This window comes from Bufo gargarizans, chromosome 5 (assembly GCF_014858855.1).
Source record: "Bufo gargarizans isolate SCDJY-AF-19 chromosome 5, ASM1485885v1, whole genome shotgun sequence".
In the NCBI taxonomy this organism is placed as follows: domain Eukaryota; kingdom Metazoa; phylum Chordata; class Amphibia; order Anura; family Bufonidae; genus Bufo; species Bufo gargarizans.
In genome coordinates, this window is record NC_058084.1 from 313,376,332 (window position 1) to 313,396,413 (window position 20,082).

Genomic DNA, 20,082 nt, shown 5'->3' on the forward strand with positions numbered 1-20,082 from the left:
CACTGACTGAATTTATGACTAAATTTATACTCCACGCCTGGTGTAAGAGCTACATGAGGAACAGGTTTGGCAAGTATTACTACATCCTGGGCTGTCTTCACGTATGGCGCAGTCTGATATTTATAGCTATTCTAGCTGCCCAGTTCTGAATGGTAGGAAGAAAGAAGGAAATATATTAGATATACCGTATTAAAAAACAAAACAGTCAAAAGGAATATATGCCAGACCAAAAACATTCAGACATGGGCCAGGACACATTTACTTTGAAAGTATACATCGAGAGATCTAGATTATTAACAAATTATAGTATTCTCAAATATACAGTATTTTTAGAAATGGACACAGGAAATTCCACGATTCTTCATTGTATCATGTCAATAACCTACAAACCACTTTATAATAGAATGCCAAAAACAGCAGTCTATAGATTGTTGATGGCCTCTGCTGCTCCTTTACCAATGCATTACTAATAGCAGTGCTCAAATTAAAGTGATTAAACCACAAGAAGTGGAGGGGGAGGGTCCAACCACCGGGACCCCCAGCAATCCTGAGAATAGGGGTCCTTGGCCCACTTCTTTTTTCATTTCTATGCTCTCTGCTTGCTGCAGGAGATGAAAGCAAGGCAGGCCAATGGACCTTCTACTTTGTCAGTCTCATTTCCTTTCCTGCAGCGAGGAAAGAGCATTCGCTACAAAAGCGTTTCTCTCGCATTGTTCCAGTGATTGGTGGAGGTCTCAGCACTTAAACCCGCTCCAAAAAACTGAACCTTTGATATGCTCCTATCAAGAGTTTTGTGAAAGCTCAGTAACCCTTTAAAGAAAAATTGGATGCTTGAAGTTTGGTTTGAAGGTTAATTAAGCCTCATTCACACAGACAGTGTTTGGTCAGTGATTTCCATCAGTAATTTTGAGCCAAAACCAGGTACAGCTCTAAACACAGAACAGGTGCAGATCTTTCCCTTATACCTCATGTTTGTTGAGGCTCCAATCCTGGTTTTGGCTCACAATCACTGACCAAAACATGGACGTGTGAATGAGGCTTTAATGAGGGGCACTTTGGTCATGTAGAAGTCAGTGGAGGTACGGTAGGTCTGCCAAAGTTTTAGTTCACATTTCTGTGCAATAAGATATCACTGGTTACACGAAGAGTTTAATTAAAACTCTAAAGCAGGCCTGCTCAACCTGCGACCCTCCAGCTGTTGCAAAACTACAACTCCCAGCATGCCCGAGCAGCCTACAGCTATCAGACCATATAGCAGAGCATTGTGGGAGTTGTAGTTTTACAACAGCTGGAGGGCCGCAGGTTGAGCATGCCTGTTCTAAAGTATAGCTCAGTGGTTAGCTCAGCTGGTGCCTTGCAGCGGTGGGTTCCTGGGTCCATAACTCAACTGTTTCTCATTAAACCGTACAGGCTGGCCATACGCATTATACTTTTCTTGGGCGAACCCATTGAGAACGGTAGACACACTAATTTGTATGGGGAGCTCCCCTGACAGATAGTGTCGGGAGAGACAAGGATTGGGCAAAAATCAATATGTTTGCACGATCCTTTTGTTCTCCAGAATGGCCTATCGGTAGCTTTCTTCACTCTCACCATAGCATACACAGACATGTTTGGCCAAGCTGTATGCACATGGAGAAGCCTGGAGAGAGGTGGGAGAGATAGCTGCCGGCCAAACAATCGCTAGACTGACAGCTATTGAATGAGTGTGGGCAGCCACAGGCTTTCCTGGTGTACTCCATCTGTGTGAGAGTCTATAATGCTACATATAACAGGCTGGAAAAAATAATCTACAATATTTAACAATTGGTAAACACTACATACATAAAAGTAGTAACATGTGAACATACCTTTAAAATTACCAATGAATAACCCAGGGAGAATCTGTAAAAAAGATAAAAGCACATTAATCCAGGATACAAAGCAAATATTACATGGCAACATATAAAAGACGAGGATGCATGAACATAAAGGGGTTACCCCACAATTAGATATTATATTTCTGTTAGATCATGCTATCCTTCTCAGATCTCCAGTAGAGATGGGAAGAAGCTGTATCTAAAGAACCAAAAGCAGGTAAGGGGGCATCATAGCGTGTCTACGGAGCATTGTTGTAAGGGATTCCAGTTAGAAAACGGTTATGTTCTCCGTGATCTAACAAAGCAAAGAATGATATTTAATCGTGGGACAAGTTTAACCCTCTGCGCTTTCAAATCCACAATCATATCTGCGTGGGCATAGCCAAGTACGGGCTAGTCTGCGAGTAACCAAACTGAAAATTAAGAGGTTTATGTTTGTCGAGTCACCGTTCCCTGCCAGTCTGATACCTGAAAACCAGGGCAATACTTTCACATGTATATGAAATCACACAAACAGAATGACTCCAGGAAAGTCACTTCAAAAGATATAAAACAGAAACCAAGAGAAAGCCATGTCTGGAAAGGTCAGACAGTAGCAATAGTAGTAGCCAGAGTATTCTACCCCTTGGTGTTTTTCCAGTTTTTTTGCATTGCAACCTGGGACTGAAATGGATTCTCTTTAAGATTGTATGTATGTAACGGACCTGACAAAAAAGTCCACATTGTTAGGCTACTTTCACACTTGCGGCAGTGTGATCCAGCAGGCAGTTTCGTCATCGGAACTGCCTGCCGGATCTGCTGATCTGGATGTGACTGAAAGCATTTGTGAGACGGATCCGTCTCACAAATGCATTGCAAGGACGGATCAGTCTTGTATTTTTTTTTTTCTTCACAATTTTCCCGGTCTGCACATGTGTGAAAGTACCCTTACAGTGGAATGAAATAAAAAAAACAACAGAAAGGAATGATGGACAGAAGTAAATACTGGGCAATTCTTCAGGAAAAGCTGCTTCAATCTGCCAGAAACCTGAGACTGGGACGGAGATTCACCTTCCAGCAGGACAATGACCCAAAACCTGCTGTAAAACTACGCTGGAGTGATTTAACCCCTTCCTGACATCCACTGTACATGTACGGTGGATGCTGTGAATTTAAAGATGGTGCGTGCTCCGGAGCAGAGCGTGCGCCATAGCAGCCGGGTGTCTGCTGTTTCATACAGCAGACACCCGCACCCAACGTTAACCTCTTAGATGCCGTGGTTAAATGTGATCACAGCATCTGAGAGGGCTAAAACCCATGTCAGGCACACTTTTCCCCAGCGGGAAAGCGCCCGGTTATAATAATGAGCCGGAGTCTGTACTAGGCTTACATAATTAGTATAGTCCAGTTCAGGCCAGCAGGTTGCAGCACTGAACTAGGATATAACGATTTCTTTACAGAGTAATGGAGAAAATTTCCATTATTCTGTGCAAGTTGCAATCTGATGTCCACTTGGGTACCTAACAAAAAGTTAAAAAAGTAAGAAAAAGTTTTGGAATTATTTTTTTTTAATAAAAATTCAAAATCAAACCCCTTTCCCCAAAATACAAAAACTATATTAAACAAAAACAAAACAACATCATGGGCATCGTCATCCCATACGGTGAATGGCGTAACGGAAAAAAACTAAAAGTCCAATTCGCCATTTTTTTATCACTTTACCTCCCAAGAAAATTGCATAAAAAGTGAGCAAAATGTCATGCACACCCCCAAAATAGTTTTAATCAAAACTACTTCAAGACTACAGATTGTTCCACAAAAAGACATACCGGTAACTATAAAAATGTTATGGGGGTCAGAATATGGCGATGAAAAGAAAAAAAAAATGTTTACATATGTGGTATCGTTGTAACCGTACTGACTTGAAGAATGAAGAGCACAAGTCAGTTTTACCGCATAGTGAACACCCCCCAAAAAAAAACCTGTAAAACTATAGTGGAATATTTATTTTTTTTTTCAATTCCACCACATTTGAAATTTTTTCCCGCTTCCCACTACATCCTCTACAATATTAAATGTTAAATGGTGGCATTAGAAAGTACAACTTGTCCAGCAAAAAACAAGCCCTCATAAAGCTATGTGAAAGAGAAAAAAAAAAAAAAAAAAAAAAAGTTATGGCTCTGGGAAGGCAGGAAACTTAAAAAAAAAATAATAATAATATTTCGCTGAATATAGAACATGCTGCTATTTTCACGCAACGCAGAACTGAGGCGTGAAAAAACAACGCTCATGTACACAGACCCATTGAAATGAATGGGTCAGGATTCAGTGCGGGTGCTATGCGTTCACGTCACGCATTGCACCCGTGCGGAAAACTCGCTCGTGTGAAAGGGACCTTAAGGACCTGTGCCTTACATGTACGGCGCTGGTGAACGTGACTTAAGAACCAGTGCCGTACATGTACGGCGGGCTGATCGGGCGGGTGCAGGTGCTGCACCCGCCCGATCAGCGGCAGGGGTCCGGCAGTCACTGACAGCCAGATCCCTGCTGCATATGCCCGCATCGGTGAAAACACAGATGTCGGCGTATTAACCCCTTGTATGCTTTGACCGCAGCATGCACCGGGTTTGTGGAGGGTACGGGTGCCCTCCGATTCCCTATCAGGTCCCAGCGCTGCAGTGACGGGGACCCGATGGCAGAGAAGGCAGCCTTTGAGATCCAGCCCTTAGGCAGGATGTATTGTAATGCATTGCAGAGGGGGATCAGACCCCAGAAGTTGATGTACCAGAGCGGGACAAAAATAAAAAGTAAAAAAAATAAAAAAAAATAATAAAAGTGTTCTTCATAATAAAAAAAATAAAGTTTCAAAAAAATGAATAAATAATAGAGAAATACAGACATATTTGGTACTAAAAGTGCAACACTAAGCGATCAAAAAGGTATATGCCCCCCAAAATAGTACCAATCTAATAGTCACCTCATCTCGCAAAAAAATTGCCCCTACTGAAGACAATCGCGCACACAAAAAAAACAAAAAAACAACTATAGCTCTCAGACTATGGAGACACTAAAACATGATTTTGTTTCAAAAATGCTTTTATTGTGTTAAATGTATTTTTTTTTTTAAAGTAGGTATTAGGTATTGCCACATTCTTAACAACCTGCTGTATAAAAATATCACATGAACTAACCCCTCAGATGGACACCGTAAAAAAATAAATAAAAACTGTTAAAGCAATTTTTTTGTCACCTTACATCACAAAAAGTGTAATACCAAGCGATCAAAAAGTCATATGCACCCTAAAATAGTACAAATCAAACAGTCTTCTCATCCTAAAAAAAAAAAAAAAAAGGAGCCCCTACATAAGACAGTCGCCCAAAAAAAAAAAGGCTTTCAGAATATGGAGACCCTAACAAAATTTTACAAAAATGCTTTATTATGTAAAACTGAAACAAACAACCCAAAATAATGTGGTATTGCCGTGTCCATAACAACCTGCTCTATAAAGATAGCGCATGATCGAACCTTTCCGAAGAACGTTGTAAATAACAAAAAATAAAAATGGTGCCCAAACAGCTATTTTTTGTTACCTTGCCTCACAAAAAGTATAATATAGAGCAACCAAAAATCATCTGTACCCTAAAATAGTACGAACAAAACTGCCAGCTTATCCCATAGTTTCCAAAATGGGGTAAATTTTTGGGAATTTCTACTCTATGGGTGCATCAGGGGGTCTTCAAATGTGACATGGCAACTTAAAATTATCCCAGTGAAATCTGCCCTCCAAAAACTTATGGCGCTCCTTTCCTTCTGCGCCCTACCGTGTGCCAATACAGCAGTTTAAGATCACAAATGGGGTGTTTTTGTAAACTACAGAACCAGGAAAATAAATATTGAGTTTTGTTTGGCTGTTAACCCTTGCTTTGTTACTGGAAAAAATGAAAAATCTGCCAAAAAAGTGAAATTCTGAAATGTCATCTACATTTTCCTTTAATTCTTGAGGAACACCTAAAAGGGTTAAAGTTTGTAAAATCAGTTTTGAATACCTTGAGGGGTGTAGTTAGTAAAATGGGGAAACCACCCATTTTTGGGTGGTTTCTATCATGTAACCCTCACAAAGTGACTTCAGACCTGAACTGGTCCTTAAAAAGTGGGTTTGGGAATTTTTTTAAAAATTTCAAGACTTGCTTCTAAACCTTCTAACGTCCCCAAAAAATAAAATGCCATTCACAAAATGATCCAAAACATAAAGTAGACATATGGGAAATGTAAAGTAATAACTATCACTATCTGTTTTAAAAGCAGAGAAAATAAAATTTGGAAAGTTGCGACTTTTTACAATCTTTTGTAAATTTGGTCTTTTTTTTAATAAATTTTTTTACAAATTTGACTGAAATTTACCACTGTCATGAAGTACAATGTGTCACGAGAGCACAAACTCAGAATGGCTTGGATAAGTAAAAGCGTTCCAAAGTTATTACCACATAAAGTGACACGTCAAATTTTCTGGCCTGGTCCTTAAGGTGAAAAATGGCAGGGTCCTGAAGGGGTAACCACAAAGGTTTTTGAGCAAAACAACTTTGGACCCATGATCTGAAGCTCAATTCGCTTAAGTCTCATCACCGTGTTACATGTTTCTTTCTGAGGCCTCATGCACACAACCATATCTGTATTTTGAACGGCAAACCACTGATCCACAAAATATAAATACCTTCCATGTGCATTCACTACCATCAATAGAAAGGTTTATTCTCCTCCACAATGTAAACAGGGCATGTCCTATAAATTGCAGAACGGATATATGGATGCGGACAGAACACCGACGACCTTTTTTTGCAGACCCATAGAAATTAATGGATCCATGTGCCATCTGCAAAAAATGCGGATCTGACTCGGATTCAAAATACGGTCGTGTGCATGAAGACCCTATGCATTTTATTATCCCAATATTAAATAAGCCTTTATTACCAGTAGCAGTGGATGCATTCCATGTTGTTTTACTGTACTTTCTTTGGTCACAAAATGCGAAATAATTTTCCAAAAAGCTTAAAGTATTTTGCATAAACTTGTGATGCCGTAGCAAGCAAATCCTGCACTGCAAGAAAAATGCTAAATGTTTCTTTGTGTCTCCGATTATAAATAAATGGGCATCCACCATGGCCGAATGCTTCCTCTAGCCGTAGCAACGATTTAGTATCCTCACAACCAGATCAACATACAAGGGAGGAATGCTTTTAAATATGCCAGACGGCATATGTGATTAACTGCGCGGTGACACCGAGAAGACTATTTTCAGAACTACACATCATAGTGACTAGGCAGCATCAACCAGAAGTATGAAATCATCTCATGGGGTTTAACTATTTACTGCGACACCTCACTTTGCTGAGCAGGTATTTCTCACGTTTCTGTCCTGTATGCACAGGGTGTCGGTGTAGTGTTGGCAAGGTGTGTCGCCACCACACAACTGTCAGAGGAGACACACCTACAAGGTCCTGCACTAGTCTGTGGACCCTGGGTCACAAGCTTCACCGCACTCCAGACGAGACACACAGGCAGTGATGACTTTATTGGCTATGGACATCCTTGAAATGCATTTTCCTCTTAGGCTGAGTTCACACGAGCGTGACAGATTAGGTCCGGATGCGTTCAGGGTGCGTTCAGTTAAACTCGCACCATTTTGCAAGCAAGTTCAGTCAGTTTTGGCTGCAATTGCGTTTAGTTGTTCAGTTTTTTCCACGCGGGTGCAATGCGTTTTGATGCGTTTTTCACGCGTGTGATAAAAAACTGAAGGTTTACAAACAACATCTCCTAGCAACCATCAGTGAAAAACGCATTGCATCCGCACTTGCTTGCAGATGCAATGCGTTATTAACGCAGCCCCATTCACTTCTATGGGGCCAGGGCTGCGTGAAAAACGCAGAATATAGAACATGCTGCGATTTTAAAGCATTGCAGAAGTGATGCATGAAAAAAAAACGCTCATGTACACAGCCCCATTGAAATGAATGGGTCAGGATTCAGTGCAGGTGCAATGCGTTCACCTACTGCATTGCACCCGCGCGGAAATCTCGCCCGTGTGAACGCAGCCTTACATTGTAAATATATTGGTGTCAAAACATTTTTTTCCCCAATAGGTCTTAATTAAAAATTCTTCACCTTTATGTTTTCACATACATTGCTGGCTGCTCTGTTATGTTCAGCGTAAAAAAAAATGTCAAGACAGATTATCTGACAGATCAGTCATTAAAACGCATTTCTGGGGGTTCTCTGGGCTTGAAGTACTGATGGGCCCCCCTCATCACCAGATGTTTTGATCCGTGCAAGGGGGAGATGCAGCGGCGGCCATGTGGGGACCAGTGTAAGTATAATCTATATGAGGGGCATGTTTTATAGTTTTGATAACTCCTTTACAGGGATTATCCAAGGCTGGAAATGCCGCCCCAAACGCTCCTCACACGATTCTACTTACCTGGCAGGAGGTGGGGAGCCAGGTAAGTGAAATCAGTGTGAGGGGCCCAGGCATATGGGGGGGGGGGGGGGGGCATTTCCAGACTCAGATAACCCCTTTAAATATTGGGGTAACCCATTTAATAATAGCTTATGTTGCACTATGTAGTAAAAAAATAAAAAAAATAATTATAATAATAAATAAATAAAAATCACTGGGGCGTTTCTTTCAGTCTGTACATAGCTGCTCCAGAGACCCATGCTAGGAATGTGTTTTAACCTAATGTTACTTCACATTTAGAGAAAACTGGAGCACTGAAGGTGGAGCTCAGTTCTATTTTTAAGTAACTACCAGAATATAAAAATAGCCCCCAAGTGTCCTCATCACTTACTCTATAGTGTATGGCAACAAAGATGTACGCTAGTAAAAAGAATCAACTCTAACCTACAAAACCGCGTAACTGTAGTGTTGTAAAAAATATAGGCCCCTTGCAGAGTCCCTAATAGTCCTCCTTCATCAAATTGTGAAAATGTAACATATACCCATATCCCCATGTAAAAAAGGAACTGCCACTTATAAGCAATATCTGCTATTAATATCAGTCTTCATTTAAAAAGGTGACTATAATTTGCACAGCAGGCCTCATACAGTACAAGAGTTTCTTGGGCAAAATGTGATTAATAAATAAAAAAATTTTTTAAACACTTAGACAAGTTTTCCCAACACTTTCAAGGCACAATAACTAGTTAAACCAGAAAGGCGAGACTGGTATGGATTAGAGCACTGAAAATTGGGGGGGCCAGTCCTTGTTCCTGGAAGAAGTGCGACTTCATGCATGGCAACTTTTCATTAAAGGTCACTGACCTTTCCAAAAACATATGATATGTCAAAGTGACTTGTCAAAAATTGTGACAGTTGGTGTCAGAGTGCCGAGACCCCCACCGATCACTAGAACGAGGAGAGAGAAGGGCTTATGTAACAAATTCTCTCTCCTCACGGCAAGGGACATGGTCAGTAGAAGTCTGTAAGCCCTTCTCCGTCCCAATTACTGCAGTGGGGGGAGAGAGCACTATATGAGTGCTTTGCTCTACTCATTCTAGCGATCAGTGGGGGTCTCAGCACTCAGACCCCTCTCATCAAAACCAAGTATTATCCCTGTGCGCATTATAAAACGTTAAAAATAATCTTTATAATCACCTGTCCTTTCTGCCCAAGGGGCGTTCTTTGTGCCGCATTTGTGCCCAGCCCGCGCCCCAACTGCCGGATCCTTAGACACGGCCATCTCATTAGTATTCACTTCGCTGGGCGGCATTTTCCTGTCCCCTGACATTCGGAGATCCTGCGCATGCCTTTTTGTTTAAAATTTAACTTTTTGAAATATCTGAATCTCGGAAAACCCCTTTAACAGTAGGCAATGTTTGAAGGAGTTTTCTGAGATTTCAATACTGATGACCTATCCTCTGGATCCATTTTGCCGGAACACTTAGGAACGGATCCGATATGAATGCATTTCAAAGGAAATTAATACCAGACCCAGCATACCGGCAAGTGTTCAGGATTTTTGGCCAGAGAGAAAAATGCAGCATGCGGCAGTATTTTCTCCACCCAAAAAACATAAGAGGGACTGAACTGATGCATCCTGAACAGATTGCTCTCCATTCAGAATGCATTAGGATAAAACTGATCAGTTTTTTTCCCAGTATTGAGCCCCTGTAACGGAACTCAATACCGGAAAACAAAGACGCTAGTGTGAAAGTACCCTTACAGGCAGTACTTCAGCTGTTGGGCAGCTCAGCTTTCAACATGCCATTGCTTGGCCGGGTATGCAGAGTATTGTATTTCAACAAAAGCTAAAGCAGCACATGGTGCTACAAGTGAGCGTAAGGACATCAAGCTGTTAAAAAAGGAATGTACTATCAAACTCCTTAGGGAAGACAAACCTGGAGCAGCTTACCCATGCCAAGCAGAAAAGCTTCATTCACCAACTCTGCCTTTGCGTCGAGCATGCAGGTCAATGTTGAGGATACGATAACCACAAGTGGTTGATGATACATGCTGCAGAGATGTGCCAACTCTCCACTAATGCCATGCTTATAATACCATGATACCAATTATTACTAACTCAAGTTACCTGGCCACCAAGCAATTGTACCACGTGATGCACTTGAAGAAGGGCCTAGCTATAGAGAGTGCAGAAGAAGCAGTTGCTCCCAGGACTGTGGAGGTCCAAAAGACCTTCTGACATTAAGAAACCGCCAGTGTTAGTTATTAAATGGTATATTGGGGGACGTTAACGATTTGGCATTTTGGCTAGGAGCTTTAACCTACACTTCTGACCACTGAAACATTAAAAAGTAGTGAGATCTTAAGGCCCCTTTTCACATGAGCGAGTTTTCCGCGCGGGTGCAACGCGTGACGGGAACACACAGCACCTGCACTGAATCCTGACCCATTCATTTCAATGGGTCTGTGTACATGAACATTTTTTTTCACACAACTGTTCTGCGTTGCGAGAAAAACGCAGCATGTTCTATATTCAGCGTTTTTCATGCAGCCCTGGCCCTATTGAAGTGAATGGGGCTTCAGTGAAAAACGCATTGCATCCGCAAGCAAGTGCGGATGCAATGCATTTTTCACTGATGGTTGCCAAGAGATGATGTTTGTAAACCTTCAGTTTTTTTATCATGTGCGTGAAAAAACGAATCAAAACGCATTGCTCCCGTGCGGAAAAAACTGAATGCAATCGCAGACAAAACTGACTGAATTTGCTTGCAAAATGGTGCGAGTTTCACTTAACGCATCCGGAGCCCTCGTGTGAAAGAGGCCTAAAGGGTTCCCCGGGTTGTTCAGACCCTGTGGAGGAAAGATTTTCTATATATGTAGCACCCCCTGTGCAGCTTCGCTCAGACTGGCTGCAGGCTCTTCTCTTGGGTGCCGTCCAGATGCAGCTGAACAGAAAAACTCGGGAATACATCTGGTCGGGACCCGAGTGGAAGAGTCAGCAGCCAGTCCAATCACAGCGGACATGGCGGCATCAGGGGTGCAATGGAAGACAAGTACAGAGGAAATAATCTTTCCTCCACAGGGGCTGAAGCCCAGTGAACCCCTTTAAAAGGAACCTGTCACCAGGATTTTGTGTATAGAGCTGAGGACATGGGTTGCTAGATGGCCGCTAGCACATCCGCAATACCCAGTCCCCATAGCTCTGTGTGCTTTTATTGTGTAAAAAAAACTATTTGATACATATAAATTAACCTTAGAGGAGTCCTGTCCCTGACTCATCTCACATACAGGACTCATCTCAGTTTAATTTGCATATGTATCAAATCATTTTTATTTTATTTATTTTTTATACAATATAAGCACACAGAGCTATGGGGACTGGGTATTGCGGATGTGCTAGCGGCCATCTAGCAACCTGTTGTCCTCAGCTCTATACACAAAATCCCGGTGACAGGTTCCCTTTAAATGCTGTGAGGACACAGGCCACAGCATTTAAAGGGAATGTCCCACAGGATTGGCGCATGGCATATGTGGTGCCAATATTCAAAAAGGGGCCAAAAACAGACCCTGGAAACTATAGGCCGGTAAGTTTAACATCTGTTGTGGGTAAACTGTTTGAAGGTTTTCTGAGAGATGCTATATTAGAGCATCTCAACAGAAATAAGCAAATAACGCCATATCAGCATGGCTTCGTGAGGGATCGGTCATGTCAGACTAATTTAATCAGTTTCTATGAGGAGGTAAGTTCTAGACTTGACAGCGGCGAATCAATGGATGTCGTATATCTGGACTTCTCCAAAGCATTTGACACTGTACCACATAAAAGGTTAGTATATAAAATGAGAATGCTCGGACTGGGAGAAAACGTCTGTAAGTGGGTAAGTAACTGGCTCAATGATAGAAAACAGAGGGTGGTTATTAACGGTACACACTCAGATTGGGTCACTGTCACTAGTGGGGTACCTCAGGGGTCAGTATTGGGCCCTATTCTCTTCAATATATTTATTAATGATCTTGTAGAAGGCTTGCATAGTAAAGTATCAATTTTCGCAGATGACACTAAACTGTGTAAAGTAATTTACACTGATGAGGACAGTATACTACTACAGAGGGATCTGGATAGACTGGAGGCTTGGGCAGATAAGTGGCAGATGGGGTTTAACACTGATAAATGTAAAGTTATGCACATGGGAAGGAAAAATGCAAGTCAACCGTACATACTAAATGGTAAAACACTCGGTAACACTGACATGGAAAAGGATCTAGGAATTTTAATAAACAGCAAACTAAGCTGCAAAAACCAGTGTCAGGCAGCTGCTGCCAAGGCCAACAAGATAATGGGTTGCATCAGAAGGGGCATAGATTCCCGTGATAAGAACATAGTCCTACCACTTTACAAATCATTAGTCAGACCACACATGGAATACTGTGTACAGTTCTGGGCTCCTGTAAACAAGGCAGACATAGCAGAGCTGGAGAAGGTCCAGAGGAGGGCAACTAAAGTAATAACTGGAATGGGGCAACTACAGTACCCTGAAAGATTATCAAAATTAGAGTTATTCACTTTAGAAAAAAGACGACTGAGGGGAGATCTAATTAATATGTATAAATATATCAAGGGTCAGTACAGAGATCTATCCCATCATCTATTTACCCCCAGGACTGTGACTGTGACGAGGGGACATCCTCTGCGCCTGGAGGAAAGAAGGTTTGTACACAAACATAGAAAAGGATTCTTTACGGTAAGAGCAGTGAGACTATGGAACTCTCTGCCTGAGGAGGTGGTGATGGTGAGTACAATAAAGGAATTCAAGAGGGGCCTGGATGTATTTCTGGAGCTTAATAATATTACAGGCTATAGCTACTAGAGAGGGGTCTTCCTCTGGATCAACTTGCGGGATAACAGGCCGAACTGGATGGACAAATGTCTTTTTTCGGCCTTATGTACTATGTTACTATGTTATCTGTCCTTTCAAAGATTCCATAAGAAAAAGCAAAGAAAGTCCACTGACTTGAGGCTGGTCTGGAAGATGGGGGGGGATGTCATATGCGACATGCAATGTGCTATGCATAAGACCAGGTAAGGTGTTCACTGACATTTTTTACACACACAGCAACAGCGTTTTTTTAGCTTTTGTCCTAATAGATACATCAGGAACGTGCTTGCCACTTATCTGGCAGGTATTTTTGGTAACTGCAATGTCTACAGGGAGTCTGAGGTACAGTAGGTTAAAATCCACTTCCTGTGACTACATCCTCTGTACTTTAGGGCTCTTGACAGCGGATTTATCACAAGGGGAACTTTTTAAGTCAGTTTTTCTTGAGTCTGCCTTGCCTTACCTTGCACCAAATTTACAGCGTTTGATAAAGTTGGCATATCTTTAAACACTGCACTCTTGTCTAGAGAGCTTAGGGCCAGTTCACACGACTTATTTTGAAAAACACGCTTTAAAAAAAATCTGCGTGGAATCCACATGTCTTTTCAGTGCAAAAAAAGTGTTTCATGCTTTTTTACATGCTTTTTAACCAATGGGCTCAATACAAAGCAGAATTTTCAGCTTCAGGTTTTTGAAGCACATCTGCACCAAAAACACAAAAAACACCTGGACTTTTTTCTGCTTCCTATTAATTTCAATGGGATTCAGCGCTGATAGTACACCAAGATAGGGCATAGTGCTCCAGACTAAAAGAATAACCAGGAGCCATTTTCTCCTAAACTGAAAAGTCAGCACTACATACCTCTTACATCCAGTAACATCTTCTGTCATGTAGACCTTCTCTTTCCTCTTCTCCTCCATTTGACCCAGACCACCATGACAAATTCTTTCAGCCACATTTTGTCTCTACAAAATCCCCTGCTGTCACTCCCAATACTGTGACCATTGTGCTCTCCAATGCCCCAGTTACTATACTGCTGAAAAAAGCGACCCCAGTAGAAAAAATGTCCCTATAGTGTCTACAGCTATTATAAATGCCCCCTAGAGTGCCCCCAGTAATAATAATAAACCCTAGATTGTGCTCCAGGTAATAATGCCTGTATTGTGTCCCCAAAAATAATGTCCCCTAATATGTCCCTGTAATAGAAATGCTCCTACAGTGCCTCCCCAATAGTAATTTTCCCCCAAACACACTGCCCCCACATAGTAATTTCCCCTCACATAGCCCCTACATAATAATTTCCCCCCCATACTGCCCCCACAGTAGCAATTTACCTACGCGGCCCTGACATAATAATCCCTCTCACTGCCCCCACAGTAGTAACTTGCCCCCTCACTGCCCGACAGTAGTAATATGCCCCACACTGCCTGCACATAGTAATTTCCCCCCCATACTGTGCCCCCCTTCCGGCCAGTAATGTGCCCCAGTGCCCCCCTTCCGGCCAGTAATGGCTGGTGCCTATTGTTGCCGGTCCAAAACACGGAAATGTGTGAATGCAGCCTAAGGGTTCAAATAGCGGTCTGCAATGCACGGGTACCATTCACGTGAATAGGGCCATGATCTGCAAGATATGTTCTGCACCGCGAAAAAAATAGAACATGTTTTTGCGGTGCGGAGGCACGGAGAGAAACCCCACAGAAGCACTCCATAGGGTTCCCATGGGCTTCCAATCCATGCCTCCGCTCTTCACCGTATCTTGAGGACTGCAGGCTCATTCAAGTCAATGGGTCTGCATCTGTGATTCGGAGTGCACACGGCCGTTGCCCATATACTGCGGACCTGCTGTTTTCCACCCACAATATAAGCACAGGGCACCTACGCTCCCTAACAATGGATTATGGCATTTTTTTTTCAGGAAGGATTCAGGCAGGAAAATAAAAATGGTGTGCCTTGGAGGAATTGTACAGATCTGATTTTAGTGGGGAAAGTTTTGCAACTGTGTGTAAACAGGATTGTCCCACAAAAAAAATATTCTACATTTCTCAAACCAGCACCTGGATCCAAATACTTTTGTAACTGCATGCAATTAAAAAAATTGCGTACAGCTACTTATTCAATGAAACCTGCTGTTTGTTCTTTTTCCTATTTCTATGTCCTGCTCACTGAGATGGAAGCACATGCTCCATTCAATCCATCAACTGAAACCAGTGTCAGCAGAAAGGACTTGTCCCCCCCGAGCTACCAGCCTTAAATACATCTAGAAGACCTATTGGAGCAATGAATGGAGATCTCTGGATCGATGTGAGGTACAGGGCTGGTTCTAAGTTTGTTAGAAAGAGAATGTCATGTAGTACAGTATGCGATTTTAATTTCTTACATTATTCATGGGAAAACCCCTTTAAGGTGTGGCGGAATTTCTGAGGCTTTGTTCAAGCCGGGGTCGGGCGTGACTGATTGGCGCTGTACAGTACCAGCAAAGTGGATGAGCATTTCTAAATTTTCTCATTAAAAATTGCAGCAGAAAAATTGCGGTTAGGGGTGCACCGAAATTCCGGCGGCCAAAAATATCGGCCGAAAATGGGCCTGATCCATTTCGGCCGATATTGGTACATATCGGCAGAAAAATATGGTTGGTTATATACAGGGCTTTTTTTCTGGCGGAACGCACCGGAACGGCGTTCCGCCACCTTTTGACATCGCAGCCTGCCATGCTCCAGCATCGCAGGCTGCGATGTATCAGCGGGGAGGGACTGGGAGGAGGAGCTGGGGGCCGGTGCGTTCACTGTTCTCCGGCCCCCAGCTCCAGTAGTTATAAAATGTGTATAATTAATAAGGATTCTATTCATGAGGCCCCCTCTGCAGTAGAACATTCAATATATCCATCCTACTCACAGGGCTGTTATCTTAATGCAGGGCCGGCCGGGCAGACGAGCGGCAGCGTCACGACTGACGTCATGTGCCCGGCCTACTTTCTGAATGAAGGAGGCGGCGCAGGCATGTGACGTCAGTCGTGACGCTGCCGCTCGTCTGCCCGGCCGGCCAGCACAGACCTGTGAGTAGGATGTGGCTATATTGAATGTTCTACTGCAGAGGGGGCCTCATTAATAGAATCCTTATTAATTGTACACATTTTATAACTAGTCTGTACTGGAGCGGCAATGGGGGGGGGGGGGGGGGGTCTGTGGATGGCACTGTTATGGGGTGGGTGGGGGTCTGTGGATGGCACTGTTATGGGGTGGGTGGGGGTCTGTGGATGGCACTGTTATGGGGTGGGTGGGGGTCTGTGGATGGCACTGTTATAAATATCATAAAAAAAAAAGTATTTTAAAAGTATTTGGGCAAAAAGGCAGTTTCGGTTTTCGGTCAAGGGCATCCTGAATTTTCGGTTTCGGACCAGAATTTTCATTTCGGTGCACCCCTAGTTGCGGTATTGCAGATTTGAAATCCACAGAAAGTCAATTTATCCAGTGGACTTCTCCCTTGCAATTGGAGAGGGGGAATCTCCTGGCTTTTCTGCAGCAAAAACCGCTTGTAATACATGCGGTTTTGTTGCAGTTTTTCATCGGGAACGGGTGCGGACCGATTCATTCTCTATGGGACTGGAAGAGATGCGGAGAGCACACAATGTGCTCTCCTCATCCACATTTCCGGAGCGCGCCCCCGAACTTCCGGCCCACGGCTCCGAAAAAAAAAATAGAACATGTCCTATTCTTGTCCTGCAATTGCGGACAAGAATAGGACATGTTCTATTTTTTTTCGGAGCCGTGGGCCGGAAGTTCGGGGGCGCGCTCCGGAAATGTGGATGAGGAGAGCACATTGTGTGCTCTCCGCATCTCTTCCAGTCCCATAGAGAATGAATCGGTCCGCACCCGTTCCCGATATTGCGGAACGGATGCGGACCCATTCGCGGACGTGTGAATGGACCCTTAGCGTGCAATACATGTGGATGCAGTTTTCATAACACTATCTGCACGTACAGTAGCTGAAAAATTCTGCACAGATTCATCAATGTTCACGGCAGTATAGGGGGAAATCTGTACCGCAGCACAACCTACCGGAAAGTCCACACATGGACGCCGGATTCACTGCAATCTGCAGGATGTTCCATGGTGTTGTTTCGCCACATCTGAATTTACCGTTATAGGGGCCACGTGCTGGAGTCAGGCTACTTTCAAAACTGCACTTTCCCTTTCTGCTATTAAGATCCATCATAGGGTCTCAATAGAGGAGGAAAACGCTTCAGTTTTGTCCCCATTCATTGTCAATAGGGACAAAACTGAACTGAAGGGAACGCACCAGAATGCATTCAGTTTCATTGCGTTCCCATGCCGCACACAAAAGCATGGATCTGTCTCCAATGACTTACATTGCGAGTCATGCTGGATCCGTGCTTTTGTCGTTTTCTTGTCAGATCTGTCCCCAATTGACTTACAATAGTTTTAGTGACGTCATGGCTATTTTAGAGATAATACAACCGGTTGTATTATCATGACGGAAGCCAGCAAAAACGCAGATGTGAAAGTAGCCTCATAACCACAATGTCACCAAAGAAAACCTACCAGGAACTTCCGAGGAGCTCGAAGAACGCCTTCAAGTGTGAATGTGGTGCAGAACTGGAGACATTTTCATCCATGAAGTAGCATTCTTGGGTCAATGCCTAACACCCAAATATTTTTAATGTAATATCTGTATAAGGGTTCATGCACACAACCGTTGTTTTGTGGTCCGCAAATTATGGATACCAGCCGTGTGTGTTCCACATTTTGCAGAAAGGATCGTCCACAGCCCTTAATAGTGCGGTCCTATCCTTGTCTGTGATACGGGCAAGAAAAGGACATGTTCTGTTTTCTGGAGGGCCGCGGAACGGACATGTGCTGTCCGCATCTTGTACGGACCCATTGAAGTGAACGGGTCCGCATCTGACCCAAACCACAGTCATGCCCAAGAGGCCTAATAGTTTGTAGGGATCGTCCCGGTGATTTCATGCCGGTGGAACCCGATACCCTGTGGGCGAGGAGTTCATCACTGTAGGATTTAGCAATGTAGAGGACTGTGTGTGTTCATTGGGGAATTGCTAGTCGTGTAATTTCCCATTATGTTTTATAGTACAGGCTCCATAGAAGGATGAAGACATGGGTCACCTGTCACTGAGGACATGAGTAAGGGGACAACCAGTCCACTGGCCTGGATCTCAACAGGAAACACCAAGAAGTTCTAGTCCCAGGAAGCCATGCAAGTCACACCCCTGAGTGAGGTCACCAGCAGGGAGGACCCCAAGACAGGGAAGTGCCCGCATGCTATGTAGTCACCTCTGCTCGTCATGGCTGCTGCCCTTCTATTTACATGATAGTCCATCTCCCACAGGGTGGGGCCGTCTTCTCATGGACGCGCTGTGTGGGACAGACAGAAGCAAGCAGATAGAAGCCATGCAGTACTGTACCTTGTTCATTCCATTACCCATGGCTGTGACCGGAGCGCACTACACGCAGCAAAGCACCTGCAGCCCTTCCGCGGATAGAACACGTGTGCCCGGCGCTCCCGGGATCAGGACTGCTGTGGTTTCCCTGGCTCAGGGACTTGTCAGTGATCAGTCAGTAACAGCTGGAGCAGCTCGTGCCGGGCCCGCCTTCCCTGCACTGCCTCCTCCTCTGCTGACTCCCAGTCCACTGGCTGAGGCTCGTTACTGACATCTGCTGGTCGCTGGCTGCACCTTCACTAGCGTCCGCAGCCATTCAGTCTACCTGACACAAAAATTGCCGAAAATCCTTGGAAGAGGGGAATAAAAACTATCAGGCCATGGTCACACTTTGGTTGTTTCACACACCTTTCAACATTTTCCAAATAGGCCACCACAAACGCATACTGCTGAAAACGAAAGTTGCCCATAGCAACCAATCAGGAGCCACCTTTCATTTTGCAAAGAAGCTCTGAAAAATGAAAAGTGGGATCTGATTGGTTGCTAAGGCAACTAAGTCAATTTGCCTTTACACCATTTTTGGATAACTCTAATACCATAGTTCTTTTTGAGAGGCCCTCACAGTCCCCCCCCCCCCCCCCCCATACAGAGAAACCCACACACAGCAGTGGCCCCTATAACACGGCCAGTATCCTATTGTACCTGACATGGTGACTCTATAAGTGCCAGGAACAATTTCTCCAAAAGCGTATGGTGTCCGCATTGAATGGATCGAAATTCGATCTGCAGCATGCAAACTACGAAACCGAAGCAGAAATGTGAGGGTCGACCTCCGGTTTCTGTGTGTGGATTCTGAGGCTAATGTATGGCAGAATTTTCCGTTGTACATTTATACCACTGGAACATACCCAGATTTATACTTTCTGTACAACAGTGATGGCCACAGTCTCCCTATCAGAGCAGGAGCAACGTACCCACACTCTTTACATAGAGGATCATTTATTAAACAGAAATTCACCTAAATTAGGCGTATTTATTGTACAGATTGCGCCCCAATCTGCAACTTCTCCCCGCTCGCGCCAGGTCTAAAAGAGTGGGCGTGGTGTGGGAAGGGGATGGGCCGGAAGGCCCGTATCATTCATAATTTTCTACGCCTAGAAAATGGTCTAAAAATGTTTCTTATTATAGATTCATCAGGTGGCTGATGCGGCGGTGGATACGCCAAAGTTATGAAGTGGCCTGAACCTGGATCCATTGCCAGCACAGGGACTTATTAAGACCGAAAGCTGAAAAAATACAACTGTCCATCCAGTTCAGCCTGTTAGGCTAGGGCTACATGGCAACATGTGTTGCGTAGCAATGAGTCATTCGACAAAAATGGTACAGCTACACTGCGATGTGTCAATACATTCTGCAGAAAACAAGCTCCCACGCAAGACCAGCACCAAAATAAAAAACAGAAAACATGCTTTTATTTTGTAAGGCTATGGCTACA

At 43.6% G+C, this 20,082-nt stretch overlaps 1 protein-coding gene across 2 annotated transcripts in view; it reads right to left on the bottom strand.

Moving 5' to 3' along the window:
- Positions 1-18,810, bottom strand: part of DUSP22 (dual specificity phosphatase 22) — a 65,321-nt gene extending 46,511 nt beyond the window's left edge. Inside the window, exons 1-2 of one of the 2 annotated variants that reach the window (XM_044292817.1) lie at positions 18,612-18,810; positions 1,851-1,884 (exon numbers count right to left, since the gene is read on the bottom strand). In XM_044292817.1, the coding sequence (XP_044148752.1) occupies positions 1,851-1,884; positions 18,612-18,632 (55 nt within the window). In that variant the 5' untranslated portion in view covers positions 18,633-18,810. The remainder of the gene's footprint in view (positions 1-1,850; positions 1,885-18,611) is intronic. The other variant, XM_044292818.1, reaches the window with a different exon arrangement.
- Positions 18,811-20,082: the final 1,272 nt, after the last annotated feature.